The sequence below is a fragment of the Dermacentor albipictus genome, chromosome 5 (genome assembly GCF_038994185.2).
Source record: "Dermacentor albipictus isolate Rhodes 1998 colony chromosome 5, USDA_Dalb.pri_finalv2, whole genome shotgun sequence".
In the NCBI taxonomy this organism is placed as follows: Eukaryota; Metazoa; Arthropoda; class Arachnida; order Ixodida; family Ixodidae; genus Dermacentor; species Dermacentor albipictus.
The window spans coordinates 48,946,149-48,964,082 of NC_091825.1; the positions used below are offsets into that span (position 1 = coordinate 48,946,149).

The window sequence follows — 17,934 nt, forward strand, 5'->3', positions numbered from 1 at the left end:
CACAAAAAGGTAAGTTTGAACGACGCAGGCGATTTTCTGCATCATCGCATTTTTCGGTAAGAACTTCAGTGGAAAGATTTGCAAGGCTACCATTCATGTCCGCCTTTAAACCTATTTCGTTTGATTGAGTCGACTTGACAATCTTCTCCAGGGCATCAACGCGAGCCGAAAGGCTGGTCACGAGGGTCTGGATGCTATTCGGTGAGGCTCGGACTAAAGAAAGTCCCAGCATACCCCATTTATCTCACAGAGCAGGCCGCACCACTCCCTCCTTCGATGAGATCCAAAATTACAGTAGCCCCAATTCCACATAATATGCATCCAGAGTACAACAAAGAAAGGCGCAAAGCACGTGCACAACACATTCAATCAGCCTACTCTAATAACCATTGGTACAACACGTACTACACGGACGCAGCTCTGTATGCAGAGGCGACCGGGCAGCGCTACCAAAGTAGGTACGCCCTGGCAGTCGTGAACGCTATCAGCCAACAGCATATTACCGCGTCGGCCACGGCGGGATCCCCAACCTCGGCTGAAATATTAGCAGCGGCGATCGCACTGCTCACGCGGAGCGTTCGCAAAGGGACTCGGTCGTGGTCACGGACTCCCAGGAGACATGTCGCATTTTTCTCAAGGGGCACGTGACTGCGGCTAGCCTCGCGATAATCCCCAAATCCTTCAACCACCATCATCGCCTACTCTGGTGCCCGGGCCACGCGGGGTACAGGGGAACGAAAAGGCTAACGCGTTAGCTCGAGGGTTCACTAACCGAGTGACGGCGTCCTCTTCAAACCCCAACCACCTGCACTACCCCTCACAAAATTCCACCAATTTAAATGCCAAAGACATCCTTGCTCATCAGCGTGGAGTGCAAAAAAAAATACCCGCCGCCTCACCCACAACTTAACGGGGAAGAGGCCGCCGATTGGCGTAAAATACAGACCGGGGTGTTCCCCCATTTAAAATTGCTAAACGCCATGTATCCCACTCGTTATAGGGCCAACTGTCTTTGATGCGATGGCATACCTACCTTGATGCACATAACCTGGGAGTGCACTAAGCCCCCTCATAGGCCAAACACCAGTAGGACAATGGAGCAGTGGGAGGCACAGCTCGCCCGCTCCGACCTGGCAGGATAAAAGTCCTTAATTAGCCAGGTCAGGCAGGCGGCAGAGGCCAGTGGGCCCCTGGACTGAGAGGCTCCAACCACCCCTCCTTCAAATCTTTACAATTACAATAAAGCTTCTCTCTCTTTTTCTCGGACAGACGAGAGCTTTGTGACCTTTCTATGCGAGATATGACCTTTGCTTGTTTCAATGGACGGCGGTGAAGCGTCATTTGGTCCTGGGTTTAGTTCTACATCTCCCGACAGCAACTGGAGCAGAATAATTGTTTTAGCATTTGATGCATACAGATAACATTCCACACTACAGCCCACAAGTTTCAATAACACAAAGGGGGCACGACACCGCAAGAAAATGGCGATTTCCAGAGCGGACACAAGCCGCGTTGGGAAGGTAACTGACCTGCGCTAAGAAGGGGATTTTTGTGACCACTTGTCGTTGCGGTGGCATGCCCCAACTCACCCCAGTCCGGTGGTGCAATATGTAGTCGATGCGGCTGCCCCTCGTGCATAGTTGCTCGACGTTGCTAGACGAAAAACCGGACTGTGGCAAGGAACGGCTTGTGTGAGGTGAATTACGAAGAATCGCTCAGGGCCATGGATAGCACCTGGGCGGGAGCGCTTTGGTGATAAGCCAGAAACGTCTGGCTGCCGTGAAAGCTCAGCCGAAGCGACAATACGAATTGCCGCACGAAAACCTGCGTCAAGAAGGGAAATTTTGTGACCACTGTTGTTGATAACTACAGGACCTGCACCACCTACGACACCTACGCCGACACCTGCGACACCTACGCCGAAATGGGGCACTTACCGCTGCTGTATTTACAGGCTGCCATTTTATGTGGCGTCCGTGCTTCGTCCACTGGGTGCTGGCTCCCGCCTTCAAGTGCTCTACTCGCATCGGCGCCTGGATCCCCATTCAACCCGCTAGACTCGGAGCGCTTCCATGGAATGGGCTGGCAACCTGGATCTTGTACCGCTATCATCGCAGCGCACGAGAGGGGATATAAGCAGCGTCCGGTCACGGCTCGCTTTGGGCACGACACCTACGCCGAAATGGGGCACTTACCGCTGCTGTATTTACAGGCTGCCATTTTATGTGGCGTCCGTGCTTCGTCCACTGGGTGCTGGCTCCCGCCTTGAAGTGCTCTACTCGCATCGGCGCCTGGATCCCCATTCAACCCGCTAGACTCGGAGCGCTTCCATGGAATGGGCTGGCAACCTGGATCTTGTACCGCTATCATCGCAGCGCACGAGAGGGGATATAAGCAGCGTCCGGTCACGGCTCGCTTTGGGCACGACACCTACGCCGAAATGGGGCACTTACCGCTGCTGTATTTACAGGTCAGTTACCGCCCTGGCGCTTCATGTATTAAGACTGATAACTATTGCCTCATTGCGGTGTCGTGCCCCGAAGTGCTTTCTGATAAATTGTGCCTGGTGTCATTACTCTTGTCGAGCGTATGTCCTTCCATAGGTAGCTGGTTGATTTTACTTTCTGGGGATGTTGAACAAAACCCGGGCCCTGACACAAAAGCCATCGCTCAAACGCTTGCTTCCGTTCTTGAGACTGTGCGCAGACTTGAAGCGGGACAGTCAGCTATTCTAAATGAGCTTAAAGGTGTCAGGGAACGGCAAGAAGCCACTGATGCCAGAGTAGATTGCTTAGCTGGAAGGATAGATGCACTCGAAAACACGGTTGCATCTCTCGATAGTGTTCAAATCTCGAAGCCAAATAACGAGTTACGCAGTTTATGTGACCAACTTCACTCTCTCACTTCAAGATGTGATGATACAGAAAACAGAATGCGACGATGTAATGTACTGTTTTTTGGTATTGATGATGAGCAAGGCGAAAACTGGGCTGCGTCTGAACAAAAAATAATACAGTTTTGCTCTGAACAGCTTGGCCTTACTATGGTGAACGCACAGTTTGAGCGCGTGCATAGATTAGGGCGTTTTTCTTCTGAGAAACGTCGGCCCATCATAGCACGATTAGCCCTTTTTAAGGACAAGCAGAATATCCTCGCACTTGCGCACAAGCTAAAAGGTACTGAGTATTCCATACGTGAAGATTTTTCTTTGTCCACAAGGCAAGCAAGGAAAAAATTAATTGAATTTGCCAAAACAAGAAAACAACCTTTCAAACTTACAATAGATAAGGTTCGTATTAATGACACCACCTATGTTTATGACCGCGCTGCCGACACAGTTGTGCCGTCAATCCTGTAGCTAAAGAAAGCAACATTTGCTGGTATAGCTAAGAAATCGCAATCTTCCGTAACATCAACGCTGTCGTTATCTTACACGAACATTCGCAGCCTACTAAACAAGCGCGATGCATTGAGTGCTTATATGGAAGATGGCGATCCCGATATCGTAGCATTAACTGAGACTTGGTTGCACACAGACATCACTAATGAAGAACTTCTTTCCAACAGTAACAAATACAACATTTACAGGCATGACCGTAGTGGGAAGAGGGGTGGTGGTGTCCTGATTGCTATAAAAACCTGCATTTCGTCCTTTCTCGTAGACACCAATTCCCCAGCTGAAATAGTTTGGGTCGCATGCGCAACAGCCTCTGCCCGCGTCCTAGTGGGCACATGTTATCGGCCGCCCGACGCTGACCACTCGTTTCTCGATGTACTGCGTGAAAGCATTACACGTGCTACTCAACAATGTTCCACGGCTCTTGTTTATCTCCTGGGAGACTTTAATTTTCCACTTATTGATTGGCCAAATCTGTCATCATCATGCCGCTCCTCTGCTGAATTTATTAACTTAACACTAGATTACAACCTAACCCAGACAGTCGATCAACACACCCGTGGTCCCAACATCCTAGATTTAGTATTAACTTCCGCACCTGATACCACCGGGCCTATTGCTTACATTGATGGCTTGAGCGATCACAAAATTCTTCAATTTGACATTAATATTCCACAAACTTTCTATCAGGTCCAGACTAAAAGTATTAGAGATTACAATAGGGCCGACTATAAAAATATTAATGCTGAATTGGCTATCTTTCTTAGTGAAGTGTTTCTGCCATTCTTTAATTCAAGATCGGTAAACGACAGCTGGGAACTTTTTAAGAAAAAATTAACAGCTTTTGTAGAAACTTACGTGCCAAAAATCGTTATAGCGAATGATAGATCTAATCCTTGGTTTACGAAGCACCTTCGAACACTAAGAAACAAAAAGAAGCGTCTGTATCGGGCGGCCAGAAGGGACAATCAAGCCTCATCTTGGCCAACATACACTGATTTTCTAACATTTTACTGCAAAGAGCTATGCGCAGCCAAAGACAAATATTTCTCACGTGACCTGCCATCTCTTTTAATCAACAATCCCAGAAAATTCTGGCAAGTCATATCACCAGCTAACACTGTCCGCAATGTTGTGCTACATGACGATGCTGAAAGCCCTCTGTCTGACGCTGATTGTCCGGTAGCGTTTAACAATTTTTTCACATCTGTTTTTACACAGGAAGACTGTTCCACTGTTCCCATAGTTCCCGACTTTGAATATCCTTTTATGGAACCAATAGATATTACAGCAGATGGCATTTCGTCTTTAATAAATAATCTAAAATTATCCACATCTTCCGGTATAGACAATATCAACTCCAAAATACTAAAAAATACCGTTACAATTTCAAGCCAAATTTTGTGTCATATATATTTAGGAAATCCTTAGCATATGGCGAACTACCCCTGGACTGGAAAATCGCAAAGGTTATCCCTGTATTCAAGGGAGATAACAAGTACTCTCCGCGAAATTACCGTCCCATCTCATTAACATGCATCTGCTGTAAACTACTGGAACATATCATAGCATCGCATATCTACCGCCATTTAGAATCAAATAACTTTTTTTATTTTAACCAGCATGGATTCAGAAAAGGCTTATCTTGTGAAACTCAGTTGCTTGAATTTACAACAGAATTACATTCCAGCATGAATAACAAACAGCAGACTGACTGTGTATTCTTAGATTTTTCCAAAGCATTTGATCGCGTCGCTCATTGTCGCCTCATCTCAAAAATATCCGCGCTCCGGCTGGATTCATTAACTTTATCTTGGCTCCGAAACTTTCTCTCCTAGCGGCAACAGTTCACTGTTGTTAATAACCACTCATCGCTTACTTCTGACGTTACATCTGGCGTACCGCAAGGCAGTGTCCTTGGTCCTCTTCTTTTCTTAATTTTCATTAATGACCTTCCACAAAACATATCATCGCAGATAAGGCTTTTCGCCGACGATTGCATTTTATACCGTACAATAAAAACATCTGATGACCATTTAGTATTGCAGAACGACCTTAACCTTGTCAGTTTCTGGTGCAGTACGTGGCAGATGACCCTGAACTCAGACAAATGTAAAGTTATGTCCTTCTCGCGTAAACATTCAAACTCTCACTTTTCCTACGTCCTAAATAACACCGCCGTACCTCCGACATTGTCCTACAAGTACCTTGGCATTGAACTCACAACTCATCTTTCATGGAGTACACATATAACGACTATCTGCGCAAAAGCTTCGAAAACTCTGGGTTATCTTCGACGGAACTTGCGTAAATCCCCTGCTACAGTTCGTAAATTAGCATATCAGACTTTTGTTCGCCCACAGTTAGAATTTGCGTCATCAGTATGGTCACCACATCAACATTATTTAGTTGATATGCTAGAAAAAATTCAGAACAGGGCATCGCGCTTCATCACAAGTAACTACGACAGAACTTGCAGCCTGACCAAGATCAAAGCAGATATTTCGCTCCAGCCACTTGAAACTCGTCGCACGATAAGTCTTCTTTGCCTTTTCCATAGATACGTCCATGGTAATCGAGCTCATGTGTTGCCGCTTGAAGTACCAGCGCGCACGTCACGTCGCCTTAACAATAGCCATAGTTTCACGCGCATATCCGGTAATACACTGTCATTTAACGCATCAGCACTGCCACGTGTCATAACCGTATGGAACAGCCTTCCTGATAACATTGCGAGCATAAGAGATCGTGACGCTTTTCGCGAAGAATTGCTGAATTTCCTGTAGAAACATTGTATAAGGATGTTATTAACCTGCTTTCCTTCGCTGTTTTTCACACTTGTATTTTTATATTTTTGTGAGCATGAGTATATTACTGTGTTTACGCTCTCTAAACCTTAGCCTAGACAAACATTTATTAAGCTTCGCTTTACTTATCTTGTGAATGCATGTATAGATATTTATATTCTCTACTCCTGTACTGCTTTACTTATCTTGTGAAAGCCTGTATTGATGTTTATATTATTTACTCCTGTTGAAACACTTACTTTGTGTCCCCCCTTACCCAATGCCCTTAAATGGGCCTGTAAGGTATTTTAAATAAATAAATAGATAATTGGATGGCTTATCAATGAGAAATAATGGGGACGCAAACGTTGTGTATCTCAAGTAAACTAGAAAGACAAAAAAAGTGAAAGAAAGCACTAAATGAGTGATATCAACAAATGCATTTTGCAGCACCTTGTATTTCTGCAGAAAAACTTAGCATGAGAACAGAGCTGAGAGAAAACAACTAACCCAAATGATAGGCCGTCTACATTCCGCGCAAGTACGGTTGGTTGTACGCAACAAATTTCAGTTTTAAGTAGTGTCCTTACTATGCTGTTTGTTCCTATGTTTCTCTTGTCTTGGTTTCTTTGGACTACCACTTTCATTCTCCTTCCAAAATGATGAATCGATTTGTCTGTAAGAAGACGTCGCTTGAAATGTTGCGGAAGCTCATGAAAAAGTGTTCCTTCAATCTGTATAAGAATGGACATTTGGTCAAGTTGGTACTGGTCGAACATCTTGAAGGGGGCAGCGCAAGACTACAAGGACAGAAGGAAGGAAACAGCGCTGTCCTGCGCATTTACTGCCTTCTGTATTTGCCGTCTTGTGCTGCCCCTTCGAGATGTTCTGCCTTCAATCTAGCGACGCCATTCAAACGACGAATGCATCCCGGCTTTCCCACTGACCCTGTCTCTAATCAAATCTGAATTCTTGGCTTCCACGTGACCACGCCCGATTAAAATCATGGTTGCATGCTAACTGCCACGGTGATGTGACTAAAGTGAACAGGTGCAAGCAGCCACTGATGGGAAAGCGCATTTATTACTGACCAGTATTCGCCACACATTGCCAGCCGCGTTGCGAGACCATTTACCTTCTTAGCCTGTGCTCAAGTAGTATGCGAGTTCACGCCGCGAATGCTGGAGCATTGATCTCGAAATCGCGATGGGAAAATGCGCACATCTGCTGGCATGCTGTTATTTATTATATATATTTTAGTTTCAATCTGGGCAGAGCGTTGTGTGGCTAATCGGTTTGTAATGGCTTGCGAGTGGTGCCAGAGAACGTGAAGGACAGATGATCGTTAGCTGTGTAAACATGCTTTGCGATGGCTGATGACCGTCAATGTAGCACACTTAATAGTTGTGGGCTCATCTCCCACTGGCGACAACTTATTTTGCGTCCACTTTCATTTTCTTATTTTCCTTCATTATTTTGAGCAATTCAATATCAACCGTAGCTAATTATCCGTGTGCTTACTATGGTGTCATTGACTGTTCGTGTTGTACGGAGGTGATTAACAAAAATCGAGCTTCTCGGTTCCCCTTCTTCTCTCGTTCATTGATTTCGAGGGTCTCGAATCTGGCCGCCTCGATGCCATTAGGCTGCATGCGAGACCTTAGTAGCGAAGTGCTCACTCTCTTAAGTTCCCGTGTTGCGTGACGCCATCGGGCAATAAAGATGATGTTACACATCCACCGACTATGGCCCTGAGTGGCGCTCGCTAACACTCCCAGGGCTAGATCTAGCGCACACATAAATACCGAAGTTTCAAGATGGATTGATGGCCATGGCCGGCAGCACACTTGATAGTGCAACGCATGCGTAGTGCGGAGGTTGTTGGTTCGCCCCCCAGCGATGACAAGTTGTGTACCTTTTTGTCCGCTTTCATTTTTCTTGTTATTCATCATTCGGTACATTTCATTTACAAGCAACCTTAATTATCCTTATGGTTTCCTTGGTTTCATTGCTGGTTGACGTTATATTGGAGGGGGCAAGTCATTCACGCTGGTGTGATTGAGCGCTTGCCTGTTTCAATTTTTGATAAGGACGTTTCATTTCATGCAGATCTCATAAAATTATCGAAACGATTCGTTATACTATGGGTTCCAGAATAATTACGACAAACTGTGGTTTCTTAAGCCCTCGTAATATGCCCAGCAAATCGGCGTCTTTAGATTCTTTTTAAATCGGAATGCAGCCATCATGGTTCAGAAAATAACTCGAAAATTTCTTCTTAATGATACAATCGAAGAACCGCTGAGTAATGTTTTGCAAAAAAGAAAACTGGGTCCAAGGTACAAAATTTTACATGATGTCTTATTGCCCGATTTAGTATTTTTTTTGTTTGAGACAAAACTCTAGCAAACGCAATGTCTGCGCAACGTCGGCTGCGTCGTATGAATAAAGATGTAATCGAAAGACGACGCGCCCATCTCCGACCCACAATCGGGCGGTAACGCGGACTTCTCTGGCGTGAATTGGGTCAGCGCCACCATTGAGCTGTGCGTTGTGTGGCTCTGACGTCTGCCAGTGGCGTCCAGGTACGGTGTGGCACGAAGGTCGACCATGCCGCAGAGAACCAACTGTCCTTACAACTGATAAACCCTATGCCTCACACTAAGTGACTGTACCAACCGCCGGGTTGGTCGGACACGTTCTATTGATGGTCGCAGCCCGTGTGTTAAGAGAAACATGGCTGCGATACTGTGTGCTGCATTCCTCAAAACTTATTTTGTCAGAGTTATGTTAGCGTTTTTTTGCCCTAAACGCTTTGAGCGAATGCAAGAGAACACTTAGGAATGTTGTTTATTGCCAAATACCCATAATCTTGCGTCGTGCCTGCTCAATCCGTAGTCGTCTTTCACGTTGCTCCTCGTGCGTGTTTGGAAATGTTTAACCGAGGTCTATCTTTCGTTTCCATCTGTCGTTCTTGTGCTTGTTGGATTGTGCGCTCACTATTGCATCAGGTGCGTATGTTCCATGTATTTTAAACCGTTGCTATCAATAGCGATTTACATACGAAGTGACTGCGTTGCTGTGACTATACGTTGTGAACTGCTCTACTCGTTGATTTGCAACATTTTCTTATAGGGAGTTGCCATTTTGTACAGGCAAGCATCAACGTTTGGTCGCTAAAGCATTAAAGCGACAATTATGCGAGCCGGTGCCGCCCAATAAGTATGATAGTGAAGGCGAGGACTCATTAAGAAAACCTCTTGCCATCACAGAATCACATGTGTAGCCCGCGTTCACGTAGCCTTTCACTAAGCCGGATCAACAATGCTGCGGCGAAAATTTTTTGCGCCGAGTAATATTTCGATCTTCTTCAGAACAGTAAGCTGTTGGGCTAGTTGTTTCGTTATATTTTTATTTATCTACTTCATTTGTCGTTGAAGTCGCAGGTACATAAATTGGCGTGACGTTTGTTGCACAGGAATATAATCTAACGCACCAATGCAAGAAATTCCGCTTGCTAATATCGAATAACATTTCACATTTCATATCGGTAATGAACCAGCAGACGGACCTCATACAGCCGAGTCGTTTTCTTCTTTAATGTTTGACTTTTTTTTATACGAGACAAAGTCAAATGAAGAAAGCAGCGATCACCTAATGTGGGAAACTGTATTTTATCAACAACACATATCGACACAAAAGGAACCAGGTTCAGTACATAATAGCAGTACAAATTGTGAGCTGTTGAGAAATTGGCGTCGTCGTAGAATGCTTGTATATTCAAAGATTCAATCTGATATTTCAAGATCATTTAGGCACACACGATGCGGCGTTGTTCATGAGGCTCTTTTCCAGACTGTAAAGTACGGTCATGCAAAGTATGCTATTTTTATTGTAATTTTTACGCACGTTCTTCCAACTCTAGCGACTTGTAGCACACTGAAGTGTTGGTCTGCGGCTACACGCTTCATGTAGCATTCAGCTGGAATCAGAGTGGATGTATGCCAGTCGACTCATCTGTGATTCTTTCTTTTGCTTTTGTTATGCACCGAACATTTTCTACAAAGTTCTCGCTGGAAAGGGCTCACAGACACCTCTCCTCTGTCCGTACCATATACATTATACACATTCTCAACAACCCTCCGATGTGACGTGCAAGACAATGACGGCAGCAGCAGCAGTAGCAGTAGCAGCAGTGGAAAAGTCGAAGGAAGATGCGAAGAAAGCCTCACTCTAAATAAAGACCAAAGCCATATTCAGGAAAAGTTTAAACAAATGGCACTTTGATCGTATGGACATGGCTGGTTAATACCACTGGTAACTACATCACGTGCACAGTTTTTCTCCATGAAGGTCATTGTTAACAAAGTTCCAAATCACTCGTATCAGCGGCATAGAAAGGCTAAGAACGCGTGCCTATCCGAGAAGCTGCTAAGATTGCTCAGCGCAGAGCAGAATTGTTGGGCCATGTTTTTGCTACTCGAGGGGGACTCTGTCTACATTCTGCGAAGCGTACAGCGCACAAAGCGCGTATTGCATGCAGTGTATATAGTTCACTGCACCATTGCATCATCAGCTAAGTTTCTCTTCTTCTACCAGTCTCTCCACTTTCCCAGTGATGAGCAGCACGCAAAAGACCCATTCTCGCGATGGACATCTCCCATTTTTTTATCATTAATGCCTTTCTCTTTCTACACACAGTCTGCCCAAAATAGCGGTTAGTTCTAGCAACTTGTGCCTCAAACATCTAAGCATTGGACCACATTACGGAAAATCAATGCGTCCCGGAATTTCATTACATCCGTGCTACTCTGGCATAATCGCTAATGGCGCAAGAAAATATACTTGTACCATGCATGGACCCGACGGTAATCCGCACGGAAGGTTGCCAGAGCTCTACTGCATTACTGAAAGGCGAAGTGCAACACAATATTTCGTCTCCTAAAACACCTAGTTTGAGGTAATCTAGCTATAAGGTAGCCTTCGGGCAAAACTTGAATTTTGACTTACTAGAGGGACATCACGAAAAGCGCGCAAATATATCCGTTTTTGATGCCGCAACTGAAAAAAAAAATAGAATCACCATTAACGCTTGCTTGAAGTCACGCATCATTTGGAACGCATGACCTCGAGCGTGCGGCTTTCCGGCACCACTTCCAAGGTTAAGCGATGCCCCCCATCTTCCCACAGCGCACGAAATCTTCTCGAAAGCGACGTGGTGGCACTTGTGTCATAGCGACGACCACCAAGTGCACGCGCCATCTGCTTAGGTGGTGTAAAAAGGCTGCTAACAAGAAAACTATGTAACTAGAAGCCTTGAGACTTAGCCAAGGTTGATTTAGAAACATGTACTTCTCATTTATAACAACTTTAGCCAAAGTGAAATTGCATTGCACTTGCAGAGCTTGCGGTATATGTTACCGATTTCGAATCAATAGTGATCGCTGTTTTGTGGGTGCGCACATGAACTGCTATTCCTTTACTTTTTATCGTTACTTTCAGCTTTTTCCTCCTCCAGTTTAGGGCTGCGGAGCAGTTGTTTCCTTGTTTACCGCCCTGCCTACGCTATTCTTTTTCTCTTCCTCTTTTAAAAATGATACGGAAAGCGTCAAGGTCGCCCTAAGCTTCGAATGTGTGTTCATCTTGTCACTCTTACATGTGGTGCTGCAACTTCGTTCGCTTTGTCTTCAGGCGTCGCTACAACAATGACAAGAAGCAAAGTTGGTTAATTTGTCGCTAGGCTTTCGTTACCGTATTTTGCGGGTTCGACTCACATTCATATGCTCTCCCGCTGTGAAGAAATCGTTTTCTGACAACCAACGCTGAGTGTTCTCGATCACGAAGAGCCATCGTTTTTTTCTTGAAAGTGACTGACCGTGCCTCGTGTCACCACTTAGCCTACTTAAACTACGTCTTGTGACACTCACCTTACACGATCAACTATCCTCTTGCGGCTCAAGCCTGTGCCGGTTGTATCAGGCCGTTCACAGAGAAAAGTGTTTCGGGACCTTGGCGATGGCCGCTGCCCGTAAAAAGCTGTCCGAGAGCTGTTGTCGTTCTTCAAGGTTGCTTGCGCGACTACATCTGATGTCGTCATCCATCTATGCCATGCGCGTGTGGGGCACTCCCATTTAGAATTTGCCTTCTCTCTCTGCGCATTTTCCGCTTTCTTACTCCAACCCTTTGCACAAAAGTTCACCAGGCTGACCATGGTTAACCTCTTCGCCTGTCCTCCTCTTCTCTCTCCCTCACAGCTACTTTCAGGTCAGTGTGAGGGCATCTGAATTGCCTCTGTAGACAAATATAGACATTGCGTGTGTGTTTGAGGCGGAGGAAGCGGGGCGCGGGGGATTGAAAGAGATACAATAGCGTGAGCGACCGCGTGTCATTACATATTATGGGGTTGTCTGTACCTCACAACACGTCATAATTACACGGCAAGGCCTCTTCAACCTTGTATGGAGTGTTTCCGAAGTACATTTAACAGAAAGCGCGATGGTTGGCCTAGTGCTTCTCGACATTGTACTATGAAGCAAGCAAGACATTAACCTTGATTGTAACTGCGTTATTGTGGCTTCGTAATAAACCACCCATAGCAGGCACTGAAGCAACGATAGCCTTGTATATTAAAGCAGAATTCTAGCAAGCTCACCTGTGGCCTTCTCTCATTATTCCAAATTTTCCTGCTACTTCGTGATGTCTGTTCACCAGCTATCTCCGCGAATAAGTGCTGCTTTGTCTGTAATGTCCTTTTTTTGCGGTGGAACATTGGAGTATTTGCGCCATGTCTTATATAGCGCCATCGAACAGCTTTTGCGTTTTAACAGCTCGAAATGAAATCGCTGCTTTTTAGTGCGATTCTTGACTTGATTCACTAGGCTGTACGAAAGTGTGGCAAGCTAAACACAATTTTAAAAACTTCCCGAACGTTTATTTCTCAGCCAATCGAATTCGATACCCGAGAATGATATCGAATTCACCTCCCGCTGGACGCGCGAAACAGTCTTGATGGCGACAGTATCACGCACGTCTCATATGCTAGAAGTATTACGTCTGATCAGCCTTGCATACTACAAAGAAAGCGAGATGCTACCCTCCTTTCGTCGGGCATTACCAGACTATCGCATAGATGTGATCCTCCTACTCTTCCCTTCTGCCCACCTGAATCCTTTACAACGACTTCGTGTTGCAAAGAACAAACGTACGCCAAAACTGCGGGTTACAATTTGAATGCCACTCTGCATGCATTGATGACACGAAAACTGTCCCCTGCTAGCGTACAGACAAATAACATTTTCGCCCAAGTACCTCTTCAGTGAAGCAACTACTTCCTCCAAAGAAATCAGATAACGATCCTATTACCCATTATCATTATTTTCGAGAGTTGATAATCATGGGAACTCAAGAAGAACAAAACTTCATTGGTAGAAATAACTTTGCTGCCCCTAAAACGGGGTAACGCCGCGTGGTCGGGCCCCTATTCCAAGGCAGCGCTGGCCCTCGCCATCCTTTCTGCCCTCCGGACGAGCCTGAGCTGATCCCCGAGGGTGGAGCTGGATAGCAATGCCTCCCACCTCACTATCGTATTATTATCTTCTTGTTCTTCTGTGTGAGCTGTGCACTCCCATGTGATGTGGTAGAGTGTTGGTGTGCTCCCACACACGGGCATATGTGTTTGTATGCTGTTGGTTAGTATATGTGCAATTTATGTAGGTTTATGTATGTGCCCGTTTGGAGCCGGCGTAACGTCGCTGAGTCCACGGCTGAAAGGTTCCTATGCGGGGCTGTGTAGAGCCTTCTGAATATCCTGTACTGTTGCAAGATCGCTTTATAACTTGGATCGATGGTTGTCGGGTCCTCCACCATGATGCCATGGGCAGCTCGGTAATTAGTGAATCCTCGAGCCGCCTCATCTGCATGGAGGCTCCCAGTAACACCCTCGTGTCCCGGGGCCCATGTTATCGTTTGGGTATACCTGACGTCAAGGCCTCTGCTGATTTCGGTATGTATCCGGCGTGCCCTCTCGCCGATTTGTCCCCTCTGATACTTCCTAAATGCGGCCTGAGAATCTGTGATTATTGTTAGTGGAGCATTGCGCTCTATGCGTTCTCTTAGAGCTAAGGCAATGGCTATCTCTTCAGCTACTAAACTGCTTGCTCGGGAAACCATAGCACAGGCCGTGATTTTCCTTTTACGGTTTACAACTGCCACCATGTTCTTTGCTTTGGCCCGATATGGTGAAGCATCCGTGAATCGTGCAGTGTCCAAGTATTTTGTTGTTTTGTCTATGTATTCTGCTCTAGCTTTTCTCCTTCCTGCGTGTAATGTTGGATCCATGTTTTGCGATATTGGTGATACCCCATACAAAGCTCTAATCTGGCAGGGTAGACTTTTGGCGTTTTTGTATATTTGTATGCAATCTCCTTTGAAGAAGAGCTCTGCCGACTGTCATTTGCGACAATCGACTCCTCTGCGCTATGAGTTGGGCCTCAGCCAGCTCATGAAATGTATTGTGGAGGCCGAGGGCTAGAAGCTTCTCATTTGAAGTGTTGCGTGGAAACCTCAAGGCTGTCTTATATGCCATCCTTATTATCTTATTTTTTTGTTTTTGTGAGGCGAATAAGTTCTGACTTCTCCACAGAGCACTGGAGTACTCTTTGTTGGGTATAGTTTTCTATTTCATTGGCTGCCCATTGAAGCTTTTCCTCCTTCTCTCCCACGTCGCCCTTCGTTATCCATATTGTTATATCATCCGCGTATAGGGAATGACGGAGGTCGGGGATTTCTTGGAGTTCTTTAGCTAGTCCAATCATGGCTATGTTGAAGAGTGTAGGCGAAATCACCACACCCTGTGGCGTTCTTTTGTTAGGAGGATGGATGACTTCAGATTCATCGTTTCCTGCTTTGATAACTGCTGTTCTCTGGTTGAGGAAGCTTCGGATGTACTGGTACGTCCTTTTACCGCAGCTGGTCTCTGCAAGTCTATCCAGTATCCCTTTGTGACTTACGTTGTCGAAGGCCCCTGTTATGTCGACAACCATGGTAATGTGTTCTCCACCCTTGGGGACGCTCGTTAATACTTCCTCTTTTAAAAGCAGGAGTTGTCCTGTGTTGAAAGATGTGGTCTGAAGCCAAACATGGTGTCAGGCATTAAGTTGTTTTCTTCAATATGACGTTGGAGTCTAGTGTTTACTAATCTTTCGAACGCCTTTCCTAGGCATGATGTAAGAGAGATGGGCCTAAGGTTGTCTAAAGCAAATTTCTTCCCTGGTTTTGGAATCATGATTATCACAGCGTGTTTCCATTGCTGTGGTATCGTTCCTTTGACCCAATGGTCAGTTATAAAGTTCGTAAGGACTGTTATGGATTCATCATTCATGTTTCTGATCATGGAATTTGGTATTTCGTCCGCCCCTGCCACAGTGTTCCGTTTCGTACTGGCGATTGCTGCTCTAACTTCTGCCACCGTGAAGAGCTCATCCATTTCTGGGTTCGGGTGTCCGGTGTAATCAGCTTGGTATGGGGGTATCGGGGCTTTGTGGACTGCCTGAAGGAGTTCTTCTTTTGTGACGGGATTAAGTGTAGCAATCTCTCCAAGTTCTTTTGTCCTTCGCGTCTGGTTTAGAGCGGGTCAATCATTCCTCTGAGGATGTTCCACGTTTTTGCCGTCCCTAGGGTTCCATTAAGCCACAGAAGCGTTCCCAGTTGGCTGTTGTAAGTAGATTAGCGTATTCCTCGGCCTTCTTGGTTATTTCTCTGATTTTCATTTTGAGGTTCCGGTTGCATTTCTGTCGCTTCCATCTTTTGGTCAGGCTTCGTCTTGCATCCCACAGATGCAGTAGGTGAGGGTCCACTTCAGGTGTTTTGTCCGTCCTGGTGATGGTTTCGGGATGTTTCTGCTTTATATTTCGTATTCGTTCGCACCAATTATCTAAATCATTTATGTCCGTGTTTTCTTCTTTAAGCGATTCTCTGTACGCCCGCCAGTCTGTTATTTTAGCTGTACATATTTGTTTGCGGATTTGAGCTGTGCGGATTGTGGCGCTTATAATGCAATGGTCACTTCCTAGATTTTCGAGGATGTTTCACCACTCCGCATTTGGACAATTTTTGGTTATTGTTAGGTCCGGACTTGTGTCTGCGGAGATACTATTCCCTGTTCTTGTTGGCATTGCAGGGTCTGTTAGAAGTGTCATGCCGAGGGCTTCTATTTGTCACATGATATTTTTGCCTTTATTGTTCTGGGTTGGTTACTCCCAGCTTGAGTGCCTGGCATTGAAATCCCCAACTATCACTAGAGGTCTCCCCTTCGCCATTTTTGCTGTGTCTTGAAATAGTTGGTCGAACCTTGCCCTTTTCTGACTCGGCGGGCTGTAGACATTAATAATGAAGGCACTCTTTCCTCTGGTGCCTTTATATGCGATTTCTGTTACTATATGCGGAATGTTCGTTCCTTCTATGGATTTGTGACATATTGCCGTGACTTTCTTGTCCACTAATGTTGCGACCTTCCAGTTTTCACCTTCGGTAACTCAAGTTGGCAGGAAACTCATGGTACTCATGTTCGAGCCAGTTGGTTCTGCACCTTCAGGCTAAATTCGCTATATTACATACATCGTAACTACACAAAGGGCCCTACGAATGATGCCGAGATTTCATGTAGTAGTAAAAGTTCAAAAACATGAACATTTATGATTATAACTGCTATGGCAAAGAACGCACACATCTGCAAGTGAATCTTGCTTTCTTTAAGAAAATGGTAGGTGGTAATTGCATGTTTTTCGTTAATGTAATGAGTACAGTCTTGTCCACGAGTTCTTTCTTCAGCTGAGGGGTCCGCATTGGCTTAAAACGAACAAAACACGGTTGTTTACAGTGCTATATAGTCGTCATGATCGTCAGCCTATCTTTATGTCCACTTCAGGACGAAGCACACTCCAAGCGATCTCCAAGTATCCCTGTCCTGTGAAAGCTGATTCCAACTCGCGCCTGCAGATTTCCTCATTTCAACACACCACGTAGTTTTCTGCCGTCCTCGACTGCGCTTCCCCTCTGACGGCACAGATTCTGTAACTCTAATGGTCCACCGATTATCTGTCCTACGCATTACATGATCTGCCCAACTCCATTTTTTTGCCTTAATGTCGATTCGAATATCGGCCATCTCCGTTTATTCTTTGATCCACACCGCTTTCTTCCTGTCCCCTAATGTTACGCGTGACATTTTTTGCTCACTCGCTCTTTGAGCAGTCCTTAACTTGTTCTCGAACTTAATTGTTAACCTTCAAGTTCCTGCCCTATATGGCCGCGCAGGCAGAATGCAGCGATTGCGCACTTTATTTAAACAGCAGTCGCAACCGTCCAGTCAGCCTTTGATAATTCTCGCCGTATGCACTCGAATCCATTTTTATTCTCGAAATTTCATTGTGATGATCAAGGTCCCCGTTATTGACTTTAACAAGCGTAGTCCTGCACAGGCTCTAAAAGCTGACTGGGGATCATGAATTCTTTTAAAGCGAAAGCTTTACTGCCCGCCAAGTTGCGATTTCGCTATGGCCATGCTCCGAGGAGGCACATGACGTCACACCGCTTTCCTCGTCGTTGTGTTCGCCTCCGCTAGCTTCGCCAGCTGCGTCGCATGCTTGATAACATGTCGGAGGATTGAAAAGGAGAGCTTGGGTGCGCCGCAACCACAGTTGAGGCGGGAGTATGGACGGTGATAATTCTGATAAGCAGGAGGAGGCCTGGAAT

The 17,934-nt window shown here is 45.6% G+C and overlaps 1 protein-coding gene across 3 annotated transcripts in view; it reads left to right on the plus strand.

Moving 5' to 3' along the window:
* The first annotated feature begins 1,914 nt into the window (after positions 1–1,914).
* Positions 1,915–17,934, plus strand: part of LOC135899231 (mannan-binding lectin serine protease 1-like) — a 117,113-nt gene continuing 101,093 nt past the window's right edge. For all 3 annotated transcript variants that reach the window (XM_065428495.1, XM_065428497.1, XM_065428499.1), the window contains exon 1: positions 1,915–2,470. In XM_065428495.1, coding sequence (XP_065284567.1) covers positions 2,331–2,470 — 140 coding nt within the window. In that variant the 5' untranslated portion in view covers positions 1,915–2,330. The remainder of the gene's footprint in view (positions 2,471–17,934) is intronic.